A 20,706-nucleotide genomic window follows, 5' to 3' on the forward strand; every position below is an offset into this window, starting at 1 on the left:
CAGCCCTATACCCCATCCCCAGCCCAATACCCCATCCCCATTCCCAGCCCTATACCACATCCCCAGCCCTGTACCCCAACCCCAGCCCCAACCCTATACCCCATCCACATCCCTATCCCCAGCCCTACACCCCATCCCCATCCCCAGCCCTACACCCCAGTCCCAACCCCAGCCCTATACCCCAACCCCAGCCCCAGCCCCAGCACTATACCCCATCCCCATCCCCATCCCTATACCCCATCCCCTTCCCCAGCCCTATACCCCATCCCCATCCCCAGCCCTATACCCCATCCCCATCCACAGCCCTATACCCCAGTCCCAACCCCAGCCTTATACCCCAGTCCCAACCCCAGCCCTATACCCCAACCCCAACCCCAGCCCCAGCCCTATACCCCATCCCCATCCCCAGCCGTATACCCCAAGCACAACCCCAGCTCTATACCCCAAGCCCAAGCCCAACCCCAGCCCTATACCCCAACCCCAGCCCCAGCCCTATACCCCTAACCACAGCCCCATTCCCTTCCCTATACCCAATCCCCATCCCCAGCCCTATGCCCCATCCCCATCCCCAGACCTATACCCCATCCCATACCCAGCCCTATACCCCATCCCCAACCCCCAGCCTATACCCCAACCCCCAGCCCTATACCCCATCCCCAGCCCTATACCCCATCCCCATCCCTAGCCCTATACCCCAACCCCAGCCCCAGCCCTATTCCCAACCCCAGCCCTATACCCCATCCCCATCCCCAGCCCCAGCCCTATACCCCAAGCCTATACCCCAACCCCAGCCCTATACCCATCCCAATCCCCAGCCCTATACCCCATCCCCATCCCCAACCCCCATCCCTATACCCCATCCCAATCCCCAGCCCTATACCCCATCCCCATCCCCAGCCCTATACCCCAAACCCATCCCCAGCCCTATACCCCAACCACAGCCCCAGCCCTATACCCCAAACCCAGCCCCAGCTCTATACCCCATCCCCAGCCCTATACCCCATCCCCAGCCCCATACCCCATCCCATACCCAGCCCTACACCCCAACCCCAGCCATATACCCCATCCCCAGCCCTATACCCCATCCCCATTCCCATTCCCAGCCCTATACCCCATCCCCAGCCCTGTACCCCAACACCAACACCATCCCCAGCACCATACCCCATCCCATACCCAGCCCTACACCCCAACCCCCAGCCCTATACCCCATCCCCAGCCCTATACCCCATCCCCATCCCCATCCCCATTCCCAGCCCTATACCCCATCCCCAGCCCTGTACCCCAACCCCAGCCCCAACCCTATACCCCATCCCCATCCCTATCCCCAGCCCTACGCCCCATCCCCATCCCCAGCCCTATACCCCAGTCCCAATCCCAGCCCTATACCCCATCCCCAGCACTGTACCCCAACCCCAGCCCCAACCCTATACCCCATCCCCATCCCCATCCCTATCCCCAGCCCTACACCCCATCCCCATCCCCAGCCCTATACCCCAGTCCCAACCCCAGCCCTATACCCCAACCCCAGCCCCAGCACTATACCCCATCCCCATCCCCATCCCTATACCCCATCCCCATCCCCAGCCCTATACCCCCAACCACAGCCCCATTCCCATCCCTATACCCCATCCCCATCCCCAGACCTATACCCCATCCCCATCCCCATCCCTATACCCCATCCCCATCCCCAGCCCTATACCCCATCCCCAATCCCAGCCCTATACCCCAACCCCAGTCCCAGCCCTATACCCCAACCCCAGCCCCAACCCTATACCCCATCCCCAGCCCTATACCCCATCCCATACCCAGCCCTATACCCCAAAACCAGCCCCAGCCCTGTACCCCATCCCCAGCCCTATACCCCATCCCCATCCCCAGCTCTATACCCCAAGCCCAACCCCTGCCCTATACCCCAACCCCAGCCCCAGCCCCAGCCCTATACCCCAACCCCAGGCTCAGCCCTATACCCCAACCCCAGGCTCAGCCCTATACCCCATCCCCATCCCTATACCCCATCCCCAGCCCTATACCCCATCCCATCCCCAGCCCTATACCCCAACCCCAGCCCTATTCCCCAGCCCCTATACTCCAGCCCACGCACCAGCCCCAGTCCTAGTCCTAACCCTAGTCCCATGATACCACCAAATCTCTCAGCTGCACATTCAGAGAGAGAGAGAGCCCTACATATTGAGAATATGCCTCTCACACAAACACAAGGCTCACCCTATTATCTGTGTGTGGTGAGGATATGAACGGTTTAGTGGTGTATGTTTTTAAGTGGTTTAAGGTAATCACCTGAGCTAAGTCTAAAGCCAATCCACCAGGGGTATTTATCCTTAAACCCCATTGTGCGCCCCAAATGGCACCTTATTCTCTACTGCACTACTTTTGACCAGAGCCCTGGTGAAAAGCAGTGCACTATATAGGGCAGGGATGGGATTCTTTGATGGGGGTGGAGGCCACAAAAAATCATGAGGGGCCGCAGTTGCTCGCGAGTCTGCGTACCTACATGTGCATACCCCCCACCACCAACACATTTCAGCAGAGATACTTTTTGTTTTGTTTTAGAGTTAAATTCATGCAATTCTACACAGTTTTAAAGCAACTTTGCTGCAATTCTTCACATTAAGCCAAGGGGGGAGAGAAGATTTAGCCATTTTTAATATATCTAAATGAGACTGACTAACATAATCAATGGGGGCCCCCCGGCCAGTAATTCGACCATGATTACTAAGTTTAGATAGCTGGTCGCTAGACTAACTTACCAATCTAAAAAACGTTAGCTGACACCGGCTAATTAAGTGACTGTCAGTGACTTACAGAACAAGAGAGAAACTGCTGATGCACAACCACATTTCTAAATTGCACCTTGTGTATTGTACTATTCTAACTTGCAACAGTAAGTTAAGACCCGACTGAGTTGAAAATATATATATATACAGTACCAGTCAAAAGTTTGGACACACCTACTCATTCAAGGGTTTTTCTTTATTTGTACTATTTTCTACATTGTAAAATAATAGTGAAGACATCAAAACTATGAAATAACACATATGGAATCATGTAGTAACCAAAAAAGTGTTAAACAAATCAAAAGATATGTTATATTTGAGATTCTTCAAAGTAGCCATCCTTTGCCTTGATGACAGCTTTGTAAACTTGGCATTCTCTCAACCAGCTTCATGAGGTAGTCACCTGGAATGCTTTTCCAACAGTCTTGAAGGAGTTCCCACATATGCTGAGCACTTATTAGCTGCTTTTCCTTCACTCTGCGGTCCAACTCATCCAAACCATCTCAACTGGGTTGAGGTTGGGTGATTGTGTAGGCCAGGTCATCTGATGCAGCACTCCATCACTCCCTCTTGGTCAAATAGCCCTTACACAGCCTGGAGGTGTGATTTTAGTCATTGTCCTGTTGAAAAACAAATGATAGTCCCACTAAGTGCAAACCAGATGGGATGGCGTATCGCTGCAGAATGCTGTGGTAGCCTTGCTGGTTAAGTGTGCCTTGAATTCTAAATAAATCACTGACAATGTCACCAGCAAAGCACCCCCACACCATCACATCTCCTCCTCCATGCTTCACGGTGGGAACCACACATGCAGAGATCATCCGTTCACCTACTCTGCGTCTCACAAAGACACAGCGGTTGGAACCAAAAATCTCAAATTTGGACTCATCAGACCAAAGGACAGATTTTCACCAGTCTAATATCCATTGCTCGTGTTTCTTGGCCCAAGCAAGTCTCTGAACAGTTGATGTTGAGATGTGTCTGTTACTTGAACTCCGTGAATCATTTATTTGGGCTGCAATCTGAGGTGCAGTTAATTGCCCATTTCTGAGGCTGGTAACTTTAATGAACGTATTCTCTGCAGCAGAGGTAACTCTGGGTCTTCCTTTCCTGTGGCGGTCCTCATGAGAGCCAATTTAATCATAGCGCTTGATGGTTTTTGCTACTGCACTTGAAGAAACTTTCAAAGTTCTTGAAATGTTCCAGATTGACTGACCTTCATGTCTTAAAGCAATGATGGACTGTCGTTTCTCTTTGCTTATTTGAGCTGTTCTTGCCATAATATGGACTTGGTCTTTTACCAAATAGGGCTATCTTCTGTATACCAACCCTACCTTGTCACAACACAAACGATTGGCTCAAACGCATTAAAAAGGAAAGAAATTCCACAAATTCACTTTTAACAAGGCACACCTTTTAATTGAAATGCATTCTAGGTGACTACCTCATGAAGCTGGTTGAGAGAATGCCAAGTGTGCAAAGCTGTCATACTTTGAAGAATCTCAAATATAAAATATATTTTGATTTGTTTAACACTTTTTTGGTTACTACATGATTCCATATGTGTTATTTCATAGTTTTGATGTCTTCACTATTATTCTACAATGTAGAAAATAGTAAAAATAAAGAAAAACCCTGGAATGAGTAGGTGTGTCCAAACTTTTGACTGGTACTGTATATATTTTTTTTATTGATCCGAGGGGCTTCAAAAAGGGGGCCGCGGGCCGCCAGTTGCCCATACCTGATATAGGGAATAGGGTGCCATTTGGGATGCATCCCATATCAACCTGCAGCTCAGATATGACTGGTTGTATTCATCCTCGATTTAAACAGGTCAGTCCCATTGAGATATGAATCTCTTTTTCAAGGGAGCGCTGGTTAGCTTAACACTAGTTCTACTCCCCTGGGCTGAGACCAACCTGCCATCATCATCCTGTCACAAAGAGAAGCGTTTGGGGTTTAGATGTGTGTGATTGTGTGCAGAGAGAGGGTATTATGGTGCAATAAATCAGGGTTAAGGTCAGAACACAGATTATGACATGCTTACTGAGTGTATCAACACATTTCCTCTGTTGCCTCTGCAGACTGGGACCAGTAGGGTACCAGTTTTGGATGACATTTACATTTTAGTCATTTAGCAGACGCTCTTATCCAGAGCGTCTTACAGTTAGTGAGTGAATACATTTACATACTGGCCCCCCGTGGGAAACGAACCCACAACCCTGGCGTTGCAAGCACCATGCTCTACCAACTGAGCTACAGGGGACTAAGGGATAACATATGGATAACGTATGGATAACGTATGGATAACGTATGGATAACGTATGGATGATAACATTATAAAGAGGTGAGACAAAGGGAGAAATAAGAATTAATCTGACTGACTGACTGACTGATATTTAGATCCCTGATAATGAAAACAATCCTCATGCCACGGTTCTTCCAGCTTCCTCCTTATAAATGGTCCTTCATGATTGTCTCTGTTTTCTCACCCTCTCTCATTTTCTACCTTTTGTTGATTTTCCATTCTCTCTATTTCTATCCCCTCCCCTCTCTCTCTCTCTTTCCACCTCTCTCTCTCCCAATCTCTTTCTCTCTCGTTCTCTCTTTATTTATTTCTCTCTCCTCCACGCTGAGTGACAGCTCAATGGCAGTTTCTCCCAGGCTTATCTGTCCTCAGCAGATGGTTGACTTGGATCACTGTTCATACGCCACGATTCGTAGTGCTGATAAAGACTAGCTGCTATGGAGGGAGTACACTCTCTCTCTCTCTCTCTCTCTCTCTCTCTCTCTCTCTCTCTCTCTCTCTCTCTCTCTCTCTCTCTCTCTCTCTCTCTCTCTCTCTCTCTCTCTCTCTCTCTCTCTCTCTCTCTCTCCCTGTCTCTCTCTCTCCCCCCTCTCTCTCTCTATCTCTTTCTCTCACCCATACCTTCCCATTTCTTTTCTTTTTCAATCTCACCCTTCTTTCCCTTTTACTCTCCCCTTCCCACTCACCTCTCTTCCTCTTCCACCCCCCCCTTTCAGTGTTCCTTCTCTCCTTCCATCCTTTCTCCCACTCCATCCATCTCTCCATCTCTGTGCGTGTCTCTCCTCCCTGCTGTGTTGGCGCCAGTCTAAAGGGCCCTGGGACCGTCTCACTGTGAGGGGCCGCTACACTGCCAGAGCTGCCCACTGCACTGCACTCCTCTCCTTCATCCTCTCCTCCATCCTCTCCTCTATCATCTCCTCTATCCTCTCCTCTATCCTCCTCTCCATCCTTCTCTTTTTCATCTCCATTTTGGCTCATATCGCTATTTCATACTTTTTATTTTTTCTCCATCACATTTTACATTATGTATATTTTACATCTCTGTATTACACCAATTACCCCTCCTCTCCTCTCCTCTCCTCTCCTCTCCTCTCCTCTCCTCTCCTCTCCTCTCCTCTCCTCTCCTCTCCTCTCCTCTCCTCTCCTCTCCTCTCCTCTCCTCTCCTCTCCTCTCCTCTCCTCTCCTCTCCTCTCCTCTCCTCTCCTCTCCCTTCTCTCACCTCTCATTCCTCTCTTTGTCATCTCCTTATCTTGCCAATCCCTTTCTCTCCACTTCAATATTCTATGACTCGTATCACTTCAACCAAGCCCTCTCCTTCCTCCTCTCAGTTAAAGCCTGACTCCACAAGATGTGTCAAAAGGTCCCACCGTATCTCTTCATCTCATTCCTAGTGTTCAAGGTCATGGATACAGTAAAATACTTGCTTTGTCATATTTCTCACATCTTAACAGAGAATGTGATGTTTTGATGATATCCTGCAGTCCTGTTTGAATAAATACACTGACAAATACAGTTTGTAGTCCTAGCCTTCATCATTTGATGTGTGTATCACACCTCTTGCAGAATGGGAAGAAGAATGACTGTCCTTCTTTGGTCTACTGCAGCACGAACACAGCACCATGTCGGGCAAGACAGAAAAAGACAGAAGAGTTGGCTACAGCTGAAGAAGACTGGCAACTAGGCAAAGACAGCACTACTGGCTCATCACTAACTAATGCAGCATCTGAAGAAAATAAAACATAAAACAGCACCCCAGGAAAGATACAGTTGATTCCAGCCAACCTGCCTCCAAATCAAATCAAAGCTTATTGGTTGAGTACACAGATTTGCAGATGTTATTGTAGGTGCAGCGAAATGTTTCTAGCTCCAACTGTGCAGTAATACCTAGCAATACAAAACAATACACACAGAATCCAAAAAGTCAAAAGAAAGAAATTAAGAAAATAAGATATTAATACAATACAATACAATACAATACAACTTTATTAATCCATAAGGGGCAATTTGTTCAGGGCTGACAGGGTGCTTCAATAGGACAAATACACACAGACAGACAGTATAACAAATAAAATATGAACACTTAAGGCATCAATTAAAAGTGCATGGTGCAATTTAAGAAATGTAAAGTTAATGGTAGCCACAGTTCTTAATTAATGTCAAGGCTAAACTATCTCTAGAGTAGTCCCTAGATCTTCCTTGATGGTCCTGTTAACCAGGCGGATGGCATCGGGCACAAACAAGGCCCTATGCCTATTGGAGGAGCACTTGAGACAGTGCAGGCAGCGTCCAAGGGGGAGCAGTTTGAACTGCGGGTTGAGGACATGGGTGCTGTCCCCCAGGATGTCATAGGCCTTCCTCCTGGCCTGCTGCTCAAAGAATGAGGACAAACTTCTGAGAGGCACCCCAGTGATCTTAGAGCAGGTATTCACAATGGCTTGGATGCGATTCCTATTCTTGACAGAAAGAGATGTGAACCAGCAAATTATTAATTTGAACGCTCTCAAATTAAGAAATTAGGAAGCTGCAATGACCCTGTGTTTTTCCTTGTTCTTGTTTATAAAGTAGCTGTGGAAAAATAGAGACATCGTAGCTAGTTTCTTCAACATTTCAAGTTTCTCAAATAAATACTTCATCATAATCATTTATTCCATCCACTGCAGTCTAAAAGTACATCCAAATATCTATTCTAACATTTCTACATTGGGTTGCCATTACATGTGCGGTGAAATCCTTCCCCAGACAGTGAGTTTCTGGTTGTCTGACAGCTCTCTCCACTCCAGGCGCTGAGACGCCATTTTAATCTGAATGCTGGAATCTGGCAACCGCTCCCGAGCACCTGCGTCAGTCCAGCCAGTCTGACCCGCTTTTGTTCCGGTCCGACCCCCTAACTTTTCCCCCTTAATTAACCCAACAGAAACTAATTAAACCCGGCTCTTCTGGACCAGGCACCAAACAAAGGGAGAGAGGGAAGGAGGGATGAGAGTGGAGCAGAGGGAAAGAGAAAGAGGGGAGCGAGCCAAAGTAACAGACAGAAACAGTGGTCCCACTGAGGCCCTGGCCCCTAAAATAGACTGGAGAAAAGGAGGGAGTGAGAGAGAGAGAGCTGTAGGGTATTGTTTTCTGGGGAAAGGTGCAGGCTGTTACACAGTTGGCCTAGACTGGAAAGAGGGATAGAGAGGGGGACACAGAGGGAGAGAGGGGAGGAAAAGAGAGAGAAGGAGAGTGGGAGAGAGGGAGCGACAGAGAGAGGTGCTCAGGGTTTGAGAGGATAAGCATTTTATCCTTTGGGAGAGACAAGGTGTAGCAAAGGGAGGGGAGGAGAGGAGTAAATGCACTTGGCAGTGGCTGGCGTCTCTAGGCAGAGGAGGCATGCTCTCCCTGGAGGCTTTGTGTGAAAGCCATTGTTTTTTAATTACTGTGTTCTGAACATACAGTTGCTTACGGAGTGGTGTGTGTAGAGGCAAATTTTCTGCAGCCCATTCAGCATGCAGCCATGCACGATTGGCCTCTTAAAAGCAGATTATTGTTTTGTTTGGGGGGAGATATAATGCATTCACGACACCAATCTAACCCCTTACCTATACAGTCAGAATATGATGCAGCTTTTGCGAGACAGGGAGAGACGGAATAGGTGAGAGAGAATGAAAAAGATGGAGAGAGGAGGTGAGACAGACCGTTAGATAGAGATGGCGGTTAGTATTACTAGCTGTGACCCTGCCCAGTCCCAGCCTGCTAAGTGATGTAGAAGGTAATTAAGAGCAGGTTGTTGAAGTAGATGGGTCTGGAAAGGACAATTAAAGAGGGGAACTCATTGTGCATGTCTGATTCCAGCTCTTCAGAGAGTTCTCAGTCCCAAGTCTTTAAGATTTCAAAGGACGGGTTTTCTCTCTTTTTCTCTCTCTCTCTCTCTCTCTCTCTCTCTCTCTCTCTCTCTCTCTCTCTCTCTCTCTCTCTCTCTCTCTCTCGCTCTCTCTCTCTGTCTCTCTCTCTCACTCTCTCTCTCTGTTTTCTTTTCTAAATCAAAACCACTTTATTCATACTCATTACACCACAAACATGACACACACACACACTGAAACGTGAGGGTTGGTGAGATAGGAAATATGCTGCGGGCCACAGAGAAATTATAGTCCTCTTTAAAGCAATGGCCTCTTGTAATGAAATCAATTTACAGGGTAAAATAAAAATCAAATGTGGCTGAGAAAAACTGACAGATGATACAGCTTCATCATGTCAACACTTCTAAACACGTCCCTTAGCGCCACAGTGTCAAATCCTATCTATGTTTACCTTCATCAATGGTTGTTGTGTGATCTCTTTAGCTCTTTAGGATTTGGAGGTATGGGCTGGACATCATAGTGCCATCGTCTATCCCCATACACTGAGAGAAACTCTGAGCCTGAGCAGTGGCATGTCCAGGGGTTGGCCCAGGGTGGCCACGGCACCCCTGAAATCTGATTGGCCCCCCCAGTGGCCCCACCAGAAGTTCTGAGATCTGATAGGTCGTCTCTGAATATATTGACCAATGTGGATATAATATTGGGTATAATTTTGACCAAGACACGCACCAACAGTAATACTCATATATCTCACCGGAGAAAGCATCCGAGCAAGTGAAACAGCGCCCCTCTGTCTTAGTTTGTGTAGCCCATGTATCTGATGCTGAGTGGCCAAAAATATATGAAATGTCATATTATTTTTGTCTAGACAGTGTCAGATACATGGGCTACAGATACTAATAAAGAGGGGTGCTGTTTGCCTCGCTCAGATGCTTTCTCTGGTGAAATAGCTTCAGCCTCTTGCGAACTGAAGGAAAAGTATGAAACGGTAGACACGAATGAGAAATAATTGTATATGTTTGTTTCTTTTTTTATTGTAAACATTTTTGGGGAAGCCTGGCTTCCCTTGCCATGCATGAATACACATCACTTTGTAGGCTAAATGCCATTACACTTATGGTGTTTGTAATAGATGTCCCTTTCCATTCAAATGGCAGATGCACAGTGCACTATTTGGATGCTGGACTTATTTTGGAGTAGAAGAACGTGCGCAGGTAACCTACTTTATCTTCTTTTTGAAGTGATTTGTTTGACAATCAGATGACAACATCATGACAGGTTCTGTTCATAACACATTAAAAGGTAATACATTTTTATCGTTAAATTACATGTCTTTACTATAAAACTTTTCACACATAGGAAGTCCCGTTGAAAAAATGTTGACCCCCGAATGTCGCGGTTTAATTTGCACTCTGGATGGCACTTTCAAGTAAATTTTCTGCTGAATGCTAATACCTTTATATAAAATCCTGACCTTGAATGCAAACACTGTAATAAGAATTTTGGAATTGATTTATGATTTATTTGAACAGGGAAATGTACCAAACCTAAGCTGACGAGGGAACGAGAAATACCTCTTCCCCCTCAGGAGGCTGAAAAGATTTGGCATGGGCCCTCACCTACACTTCATCATCTCATCACCACCCCTATTTAGCCCTGGAGTGTTCTGTATGATGTGGTGTGTGATTGTTTAGCTTCGTGTCGTTTACTATTTTTTGTTATTTCTCTTTCTCATTGTTAAGTAAACCTTGACCTTGTTAATTCCTGCGTCTGCGTCCTGCCTCTTCGTATACTCAGTACGCGTCACAATCTAACTGTGCTGTCCAATTTACAGTAGCTATTACAGTGAAAAATACCATGCTATTGTTTGAGGACAGTGCACAACAACAAAAAACATATCACGGCAACTAGTTTGATACATTCACCTCTGAAGGTAAATCATGTACTTACATTCAGTAATCTTGCTCTGATTTGTCATCCTAAGGGTCCCAGAGATAAAATGTAGCATAGTTTTGTTTGATAAAATCAATTTTTATATTCAAATGTAGGAACTGGGTTCTACAGTTTGAACCCCTGCTGTCTCTTGCGCCACACCCACCCCGCCCAGCCATCTAGATGTGTGAAAGTTAGTGTATAAGCTAATGATCCATCATGTATGACATTCCTGGGAGTGTGTAAACTTACATTTTGTATTACCATATAATTTTTGTATGTTCTCTATAGTTACAGTGGCTTGCAAAGTATTCACCCCCTTGGCATTTTTCCTATTTTGTTGCCTTACAACCTGGAATTAAAATTGATTTTTTGAGGGTTTGTATCATTTGATTTACACAAAATGCCTACCACTTTGAAGATGCAAAATATTTTTTATTGTGAAACAAACAACAAATAAGACAAATAAACAGAAAACTTGAGCGTGCATAACTATTTACCCTCCCAAAGTCAATACTTTGTAGAGCCACCTTTTGCAGCAATTACAGCTGCAAGTCTCTTGGGGTATGTCTCTATAAGCTTGGCACATCTAGCCACTGGGATTTTTGCCCATTCTTCAAGGCAAAACTGCTCCAGCTCCTTCAAGTTGGATGGGTTCCGCTGGTGTACAGCAATCTTTAAGTCATACCACAGATTCTCAATTGGATTGAGGTCTAGGCTTTGACTAGGCCATTCCAAGACATTTAAATGTCTAAACCACTCAAGTGTTGCTTTAGCAGTATGCTTAGGGTCATTGTCCTGCTGGAAGGTGAACCTTCGTCCCAGTCTCAAATCTCTGGAAGACTGAAACCGGTTTCCCACAAGAATTTCCCTGTATTTAGCGCCATCCATCATTCCTTCAATTCTGACCAGCTTCCCAGTCCCTGCAGATGAAAAACATCCCCACAGCATGATGCTGCCACCACTATGCTTCACTGTGGGGATGGTGTTTTCGGGGTGATTTACATTTTAGTCATTTAGCAGATGCTCTTATCCAGAGCGACTTACAGTTAGTGAATACATATTTTTTTTATACTGGCCCCCCGTGGGAATCTAACCCACAACCCTGGCGTTGCAAACGCCATGCTCTATCAACTGAGCTACATCCCTGCCGGCCATTCCCTCCCCTACCCTGGACGACGCTGGGCCAATTGTGCGCCGCCCATAAGTCTCCCGGTCGCGACCGGCGGCGACAGAGCCTGGATACGAACCAGGATCTCTAGTGGCACAGTTAGCACTGCGATGCAGTGCCTTAGACCACTGCGCCACTCAGGAGTAAACTCAGGAGTGATGAGAGGTGTTGGGTTTGCGCCAGACATAGCGTTTTCCTTGATGGCCAAAAAGCTAAATTTTTATCTGATCTGACCAGAGTACCTTCTTCCATATGTTTGGGGAGTCTCCCACATGCCTTTTGGCGAACACCAAACGTGTTAGCTTATTTTTTCCTTTAAGCAATGTTTTTTTTCTTGCCACTCTTCCGTAAAGCCCAGCTCTGTGGAGTGTACGGCTTAAAGTGGTCCTATGGACAGATACTCCAATCTCTGCTGTGGAGCTTTGCAGCTCCTTCAGGGTTATCTTTGGTTTCTTTGTTGCCTCTCTGATTAATGCCCTCCTTGCCTGGTCCGTGAGTTTTGGTGGGCGGACCTCTCTTGGCAGGTTTGTTGTGGTGCCATATTCTTTCCATTTTTTAATAATGGATTCAATGGTGCTCCGTGGGATGTTCAAAGTTTCTGATATTTTTTTATAACCCAACCCTGATCTGTACTTCTCCACAACTTTGTCCCTGACCTGTTTGGAGAGCTCCTTGGTCTTCATGGTGCCGCTTGCTTGGTGGTGCCCCTTGCTTAGTGGTGTTGCAGACTCTGGGGCCTTTCAGAACAGTTAACAGATCATGTGACACTTAGATTGCACACAGGTGGACTTTATTATGTGACTTTTGAAGGTAATTGGTTGCACCAGATCTTATTTAGGGGCTTCATAGCAAAGGGGGTGAATACATATGCACGCACCCCTTTTCTGTTATTTATTTTTTAGAATTTTTGAAACAAGTAATTCTTTTTATTTCACTTCACCAATTTTGACTATTTGTGTATGTCCATTACATGAAATCCAAATAAAAATCCATTCCAATTCCAGGTTATAATGCAACAAAATATGAAAAATGCCAAGGGGGATGAATACTTTTGCAAGGCACTGTATGTACTTGAAAATGTATCAAATGACCAATTCGGCATATTTGGGCAGACTTGATACAAAATAGTCCAGTATTGCAACGCTTCGCTGGATCAATCTGAAACTTTGCACACCCACTGCTGCCATCTCGTGGCCAAAATCGAAATTGCGCCTAAACTGCAATATTATATTGTGGCCTTGCATTTGAAAGATGATGGAACCAAAAAATATATAGAAAACGCATGTTTTTTTGTTTGTATTATCTTTTAACAGATCTAATGTGTTATATTCTCCTACACTAATTTCCACAAACTTCAAAGTGTTTCCTTTCAAATGGTATCAAGAATATGCATATCCTTGCTTCAGGTCCTGAGCTACAGGCAGTTAGATTTGAGTATGTAATTTTAGGCGAAAATTGAAAAAAAAGGGTCAGATCCTTAAGATGTTAAAGTTCTACAGCTGCACCATTAAAAGCATCTTGACTGGCTACGTCACCGCTTAGTATGGCAACTTCTTCTTATCCAACCGCAAGGCATCACTGGGGCCGAACTCCCTGCCATCCAGGACCTCTATAACATGCAGTGTCAGGGGAAGGCCCTAAAAATGGTCAAAGACTCCAGTCACCCACGTCATAGACTGTTCTCTCTGCTACCGCATGACAAGCAGTACCGATGCACCAAGTCTGGAACCAACAGGACCCTGAACAGCTTCTACCCCCCAACTGCTAAATAGTTATTTAAATAGTTAACCAAATAGCTTTTTGCACTAACTTTTTTGACTCATCACTTACGCTGCTGCTGCTGTTTATTATCTGTCACTTTATTCCTAGTTATATGTACATATCTACCTCAATTACCTTGTACCCCTGCACATTGACTCGGTAAAGGTAGGCAAGTTATCGTTACTCATTGTGTATTTATTATTACTTTTATTATTATGTGTTTTACTTTTCTATTATTTCTCTATTTTCTTTCTCTCTGCATTGTTGGGAAGGGCCCGTAAGTAAGCACTTCACTGTTAGTCTACACCTGTTGTTTACGAAGCATGTGACAAATAAGATTTGATTTGAATCATTTAATGTTTTGAAATATCATAATTATATTGAAGAAATCCACCTTGCATCGATTAAGGTTTCAAATGTTATGGCCCCCCTAAACTGGGTCTGTGGCCCGCTGTGGCCACCCCATTCAAAATGTTCTGGACATGCCACTGAGCCTTTGCACTACCACAGTATGTGGCAACTGTTGAAAGAGCTTCGAATAGGACTTGACAAAGAATAGGGCAACACTTCCACCTGTCTGTTTTAAAAGAGCACTACACAAACCAGTTAGTAAGTGCATGTGCACGAGTTGAGGTCAACTCCATCTAATTTCCAGTCAATTCTGGAGTTGAATTGCTTTCCTGTGGAGAATTCCATGTCCAATTCATCTGACAGGAATTCAGCGGAACTCTGGTGTGTGTGTTTACATTTGAGTCATTTAGCAGACGCTCTTATCCAGAGCAACTTACAGTTAGTGAGTGCATAAATTTTTTATACTGGCCCCCCGTGGGAATTGAACCCACAACCCTGGCGTTGCAAATGCCATGCTCTACCAACTGAGCTACAGGAGGGCCTAATGTGGTGAACCCTTATCCAGCCTCTCCAGTTCATCTAATCCCTCCACCTGCTCAAACACCCAAACAGTCCCGGCCCCACTCCCACCCCCTAAACACACATACGCCTCCCAGCTTCCCCCTTATTGCCCTTGGCTGGGGGTGCTCCACCCCCCTCTGATGCCCAGTTGGGCAATGCCACCCCCTAACCGTGCTCCAGCTGGAGTATGTACCCCCATACCCTTTTACTACATCCACTCTGTGCCCCGTCTGCTGCCTAGCATTGCCAAGGGTTTCCCCAGTGTTAGTCCAGCAGTGTGTGTATGCACATAGAGTCACTGTCTGTCCGTGAAAATAATATTACAAGCAGTTGTGATTAGGGTTAATGCATTTTCAGAGATATTACTTTTGTTTATTCTTTTTTAACCTGTATAGTATAGTTCTCTCTCCATTACACACTTGACCAATGCTTGACTTGGGCAGGAGCTCACCGGAGCTGAGTACAGGCAACTCAAATATTCTACTGCTTCTCCTGTTCCTCTTATTGAATATTAGCTCAAAAGTATTGTGGAGCAGCTCCTGCACCTAAATACTATATAAAGAGTACCGGCACCCAAAATTAGTACCAGAACCAATTTCAGTCCAAGTCAAGCACTGCACTTGACATTACTTCACCATTAGTAGCCTACTGCATAATACTTTGTGAGAAATGTACATAACAGTAGCACCCTCTGCTGGCAAGAGAGTATTGGATCCAGAGATGGCCTGCTTAATTCATGAACTTGAGTTAATGGTGTGAAAGGGAATACATCAGTAATACCTCAAAATAGTTTTTTTTATTTGGTCACTATTTACTTTGTTAATAGCCAGCCCATTCATAATTGTCATAGCTTTGCAGAGGTTTGAATTGTCTATTTATGCCTAAAACTGCGAGCTCTAGTTATACCAAATAATGCACCGTTGATGAACTAAAATTAATTTGTGGCTTCGCTGATGCTCGAGGAGGGACAGACCCAAAAAAGTTGTGCAAACCGCGCATCGATAATGCTTCCCATCACTGTCGTAAAGCGCCACCCGCTTTCAGGGTAGTTACTACTTATCACAAGCACAAAGTCATAATTATGGCTAAACCCCGCCTATTTTTGCAATTTAGCTTCTTAAAATCTGATTTGAAACCTTAACCACACTGCTAACCGTATTCCTAACCCTAACCTTAAATTAATACCAAAAAGCTAATTTTTGTTTTCATGAATTTGTACGATATAGTCAATTCTGACTTTGTGGCTGTGGTAAGTAGTGACAACCCTCTTTCAGCTGCAATGGCGTTTGCTGCGACAGCACTTTCCGGCAGCAGGGAAACCGAGGAGAAAGCAACGACAGGCGTTAGAAGTAAAGACGAAATTGTTTCGGCAACCCTCGGATTTATACAATTATCGACTAAGTGAAGTGAGCTTCGTTTATAAACCCTTTCACCTTGTGGATGAAACTATATTTTGAGTTTTTTCAAACGTGCATCGCCCCCTTGATGAGGTGGGATGGCTGCAGTGCCGACTGGGCCTAGTAGCGCATTGCCAGCATCCCCGGCTGAAATTACTCCCTTCCCCGGGGATGGGAGCGTCGAAACCGGGGAAGGGGAGCAGCCAGGCTGCGGTCGGGAGGGCTCTGTAACACGACAGGAGCAGCGGGTCAGCGAGGACAAACGGCCAAGTAAGAAAAAACAGAAAAACATGCTATCGCATGCTAACCCGGCTGCGTTACACCTCAAAACGCAGGCCCTGCAGGAACAGCAGCTGAACGGGTTGGTCAGTCCCTCTGAAGACGGTGAGAGTTACAACCACACAACCAAAAACCGACCCAACAATCCGAGACCGTCCATGAAGCTCTGTGACAGCAGCAGTTTTGGAGACGACCCGAGTGGCAAAAACAATAGCGACCATTGCTGCCAACATGAGGACCACAGTCCGTGTTCGAAAGGCAGCCGCCACCCTCACTTGAACAACAATGGCATGAACGGTATGTTGACTATCACAAGAACTGAGGCTATCCAAAGCCACCCTGTAACCGGAGACAGCCCCGGTGGTAACGTTAGGAAAGGGGAATGCGACCCCACAGAAGCCCCTCGACCACCGAGCCAGCAGCCACCAGACTGCGAAGGCCTCGGCGAGCACCGGGCTGGAGTAGAGAGTGAACCCAACGCCATACACCAGCCGCCGGTGTCAGAATTAGCGAGGCTGGATCTGAACTGTTCGCCTGACCGAGGAGAGGAAGAGAGCCAGGGGATTCATTATGTCCGCTACGAGTCCGAGTTACAGATGCCAGGAATCATGAGGTTGATCACCAAGGACTTGTCTGAGCCCTATTCCATTTATACCTATAGGTACTTCATCCACAACTGGCCGCAACTCTGTTTTCTGGTGAGTATGACATGACACTATCTAGGAAAACACCTACTTGACTTGACTTGGTTTTGGTTGGTGAAAATGAGCAAAATAAAAAGAGGCCATTAGCTTCTGGTGTAACAAAGCGAGTTTGTTGGGACATTTGGCTGTGTTGCCGTCCACCCTAAGAGGCCAGTAGTCTCTTAACATAGTTTTGATGTAGGCCTAGCTACAGTTATGGTGTCTGCTTCAATTGTGTTATTTTCCTATCTGTCTGTATACTAATCCTGTTCATTTGACATTCCTAAAGTTCTAGGTAAAGGGTAGGCTTCTCTTTAGGTAGATCCAGACAATAACACACCCTTCTTCCTCCCTGTTGTCTTGTCTGACAGTGAAACTAATTTGTTTTAAGTTGGACTAAAATGGTTGGTGGGCTAGGCCTAGGGTTGTTTCGTTTTGGTGTGATTGCTAGTGTAGACTTGTGCACTATGTCTATATTTAATCATCTGGAGGTGTCACACAGCTACAGTTGAACATGAAGTGGCATGTAAATGCGCACATCGTACACACACACAAAAATAAACCCCCTTTGACAGCCTAACCCTAGCATAGTGTTTCAACCTCAGACTCTTGCTGACTGTGAAACACTTGCAGGTCTCTTTCAAGTCTTTTACGTTTCTAGTCTTGATGTTTAATTTGGTATTTTGAGGTGAATTCTAGGCTAATAAGAAACAATTTGTGTCCACAAATTCAGAAAGGGCCTTGCTGTTGATCTGTCTCCCTCTCCATAAAGGAATGAGCCATTCATCTTTGTGACCATGATACTTAACTATTCAATATGATTTCTCAGTCTACTGCCCTCAGTGACCTCTAGGAAGGAGGAAGTGCTATGTGCAGTGTAATCAAACTAGAGGTCAGGGCAGATGTGTTCTTGATGCTCATTGGCTAGAAGCATTGGTTTTTGTTTACTTCCTGGTTTTGTATGGTCTTAAGAAGGCTTCGAAAGCTTTAGGTTGGACACAGCACTAACATTTATTCATTTCCAGGCCATGGTGGAGCAGGACTGTGTGGGGGCCATCGTGTGTAAGCTGGACATGCACAAGAAGATGTTTCGTCGTGGCTACATCGCCATGCTGGCTGTGGACTCCAAACACCGGAGGAAAAGCATCGGTGAGAATCAGCGCTCTCTCTCATTTTCTCATGACGACCAATCACATTTTATTAACAGCCCTTTTTGCAAAAAATATTTGATCTCAACGTGCTTTATCTATTCGATTTTCTCCCCGCAAACTTCTATGCGTACAATCCCACTGAATTGATTTTCTGTTGCCTGTGTGTTGCAGGTACTAACCTGGTGAAGAAAGCCATCTATGCCATGGTGGAGGGGGACTGTGATGAGGTAAGAGGACTGGTACTGTCTGTCTGATGGTGACGTCCCAAGGCCCTGTTGTCCCTCTGGGGCCTTCACTCAGCTAGTGGCCCTGACTGTACATGGCCTGAGGTATTAACCCCATATTATATATCCACACTAGGTGGACTCTAGTACAGAAAATGAAGTGCTCTAGTGAATAACATGGGGATATAATAGAACAATATTACCTTATGACAAAACACCCCCAAAATGATACAAAGAGTACTTGTATTGCTTCAGCTCTGACAAGCAGTATCTCTCCCCGCCCTCCCTCTCTCCTTCCCTCTCTCTCCCAGGTGGTTCTGGAGACTGAGATCACTAACAAGTCAGCTCTAAAGTTGTATGAGAATCTTGGTTTCGTCCGAGACAAGCGGCTCTTCAGATATTACCTGAACGGTGTGGACGCACTGAGGCTCAAACTGTGGCTCCGCTAGAGAGGGACGAGAGAGAAGAGGGAGAGGGAGGATGACAGGTGCTGCCCTCTTACTGAACCAGCTCCAGTCTCACTCTCAACCCTGCCCTGGTCCCTTGTCTCACACATATACTCACACACACAAAGTCATGCACACACACACACATAGTCATACACCCATATATACACACACTCATACAGTTATACACACACATATTGTCATACACCCACATGCTCATAGATTCACCTACACAGTACATCCCTCCCTTTTTTGATCCTTGACATCTCGGAAAACAGCTCAAGGCTGAACTGGACATACAGACAGAAATCCCACAATGTTTTTATGAAGAGGCCCCTGCCCTGTTAGCTGTAGGACCCTGTGAGAGAGGGAAGAAAGAGGGGTGTGTGACGTGGTCTGGTGACCTTTAACCTCAGAACATTGACCCCCAACGGAGCAGTATCTAAGGCATGATGTCAGGTCAGTCGGGGGTGAACCCACAAACCCCCGAAGGGCAATGCATCATGTAAAGTCACTCACCGGAACGCAGGAAAACAGAAGACAAGAACAATCACACAGGGTGAAAATAAGGAAGTGAGGGGGGGGCGACAGACTTGAAGGAAATATTTGTGGAGTTTATTTTTGTGTATATTTTTTAATCTCATGATTCAACAGGGGGTTGGAAAAGCTATAGTGTTTGTGTGAGTGAGAGTGTGTGTTTCGCCTAGGGGTTTGGAAAAGTTAGTGTTTAGGCTATTGTGTACATGTGGTTGGTGTGAATGTTTGAAGTTGTGTAGTGGATGTGTGTGCACGCATGCTTGGTGGGAATCATAAGTTGTGCGTGTTAGTGTGCTTTTCTCCCCCGTCTGTGTTTTCGTTGCCCCTACGTTGTGAGATGAACACGCCAGCTGCTTGCTGTTGAGACGAAGAGCTGGAGCCCCAGACGAAGAGCTGGAGCCCCAGACGAAGAGCTGGAGCCTGTAAAGATATGCATGCATTTATTTTAACGAGTGGTGGTATGAGTGATGAGTGTGTGTTGATTAACACTCTGAACATTGCCCAATTCCAAACAGACCCATAGTCCTAACTCCTAGGCACTTGTGTAGATCTGAAAGGCTTGGATAGGTGTCAGCAATATGGTGCAAATTCTTCCTGCCCTATCAGAGGGCAAGGTGGCGCTATTAAGATTTTAGTAATACCTATTCAATCATTTCAGATACAATTGGTAAGTGCTTAGTGTTAGGGGCCGATTTGAGTTTGGGCACTTGTGTTGACCCTTTTTGCAGATCAAAGCTAATTTTTCCAAAATGCACTGCCAGCCATTGGAACATTGCTTTTAAGCCCTTGAGAAGGATAAATCATTATTGATAAAGGAGGAGTTTAGGTGTGGGCTGGGAAACTATTTCCCTATTGCAGTTTGTTCATTCAAATTCCTCATAACTTGTAGACTATTTTTCCAAGTACCACTCTTTCTTTCAATCAATCATCATCTTAGTTGTTTATGAATGAACAACATGCAGTGCACTAGAGTCCTGTTTCAGTATGGCAAAGTGTCAGGCTGGAGTAATAGTGTTATTAAATATGCTGGATTCCTGTTGGCTTCACTCTGTGTGTGTGTGTGTGTGTTGAGTCAGTGTGTTGATCTTTGGTTGACCTCTGGTAAAGGAGGGCAAAAGTATTGTTAGCAGTTTTACTATTTCCTGTTTGCTCTCTTGAGTTTATTTAGATTGCGTGCTATACACTCGTACACTCACTCTCTCCCCTTAGTGGCCAAGCCTAGTGCGTGCTTTCCAGGGGCCCTACTCTGATGCAGCACACTCCAGTAATATTT

The 20,706-nt window shown here is 45.7% G+C and overlaps 1 protein-coding gene across 1 annotated transcript; it reads left to right on the plus strand.

Annotated features, from left to right (window-relative positions):
- Positions 1 to 15,963: 15,963 nt before the first annotated feature.
- Positions 15,964 to 20,479, plus strand: LOC121548669 (N-alpha-acetyltransferase 30). Its single transcript, XM_041860189.2, has 4 exons — positions 15,964 to 17,090; positions 18,101 to 18,224; positions 18,398 to 18,453; positions 18,762 to 20,479. The coding sequence occupies exons 1-4, from the start codon at positions 16,212 to 16,214 to the stop codon at positions 18,897 to 18,899; spliced, it is 1,197 nt and encodes a 398-aa protein (XP_041716123.1). The 5' UTR covers positions 15,964 to 16,211; the 3' UTR covers positions 18,900 to 20,479.
- The last annotated feature ends 227 nt before the right edge of the window (positions 20,480 to 20,706 follow it).

This window comes from Coregonus clupeaformis, chromosome 33 (genome assembly GCF_020615455.1).
Source record: "Coregonus clupeaformis isolate EN_2021a chromosome 33, ASM2061545v1, whole genome shotgun sequence".
Lineage (NCBI taxonomy): Eukaryota > Metazoa > Chordata > Actinopteri > Salmoniformes > Salmonidae > Coregonus > Coregonus clupeaformis.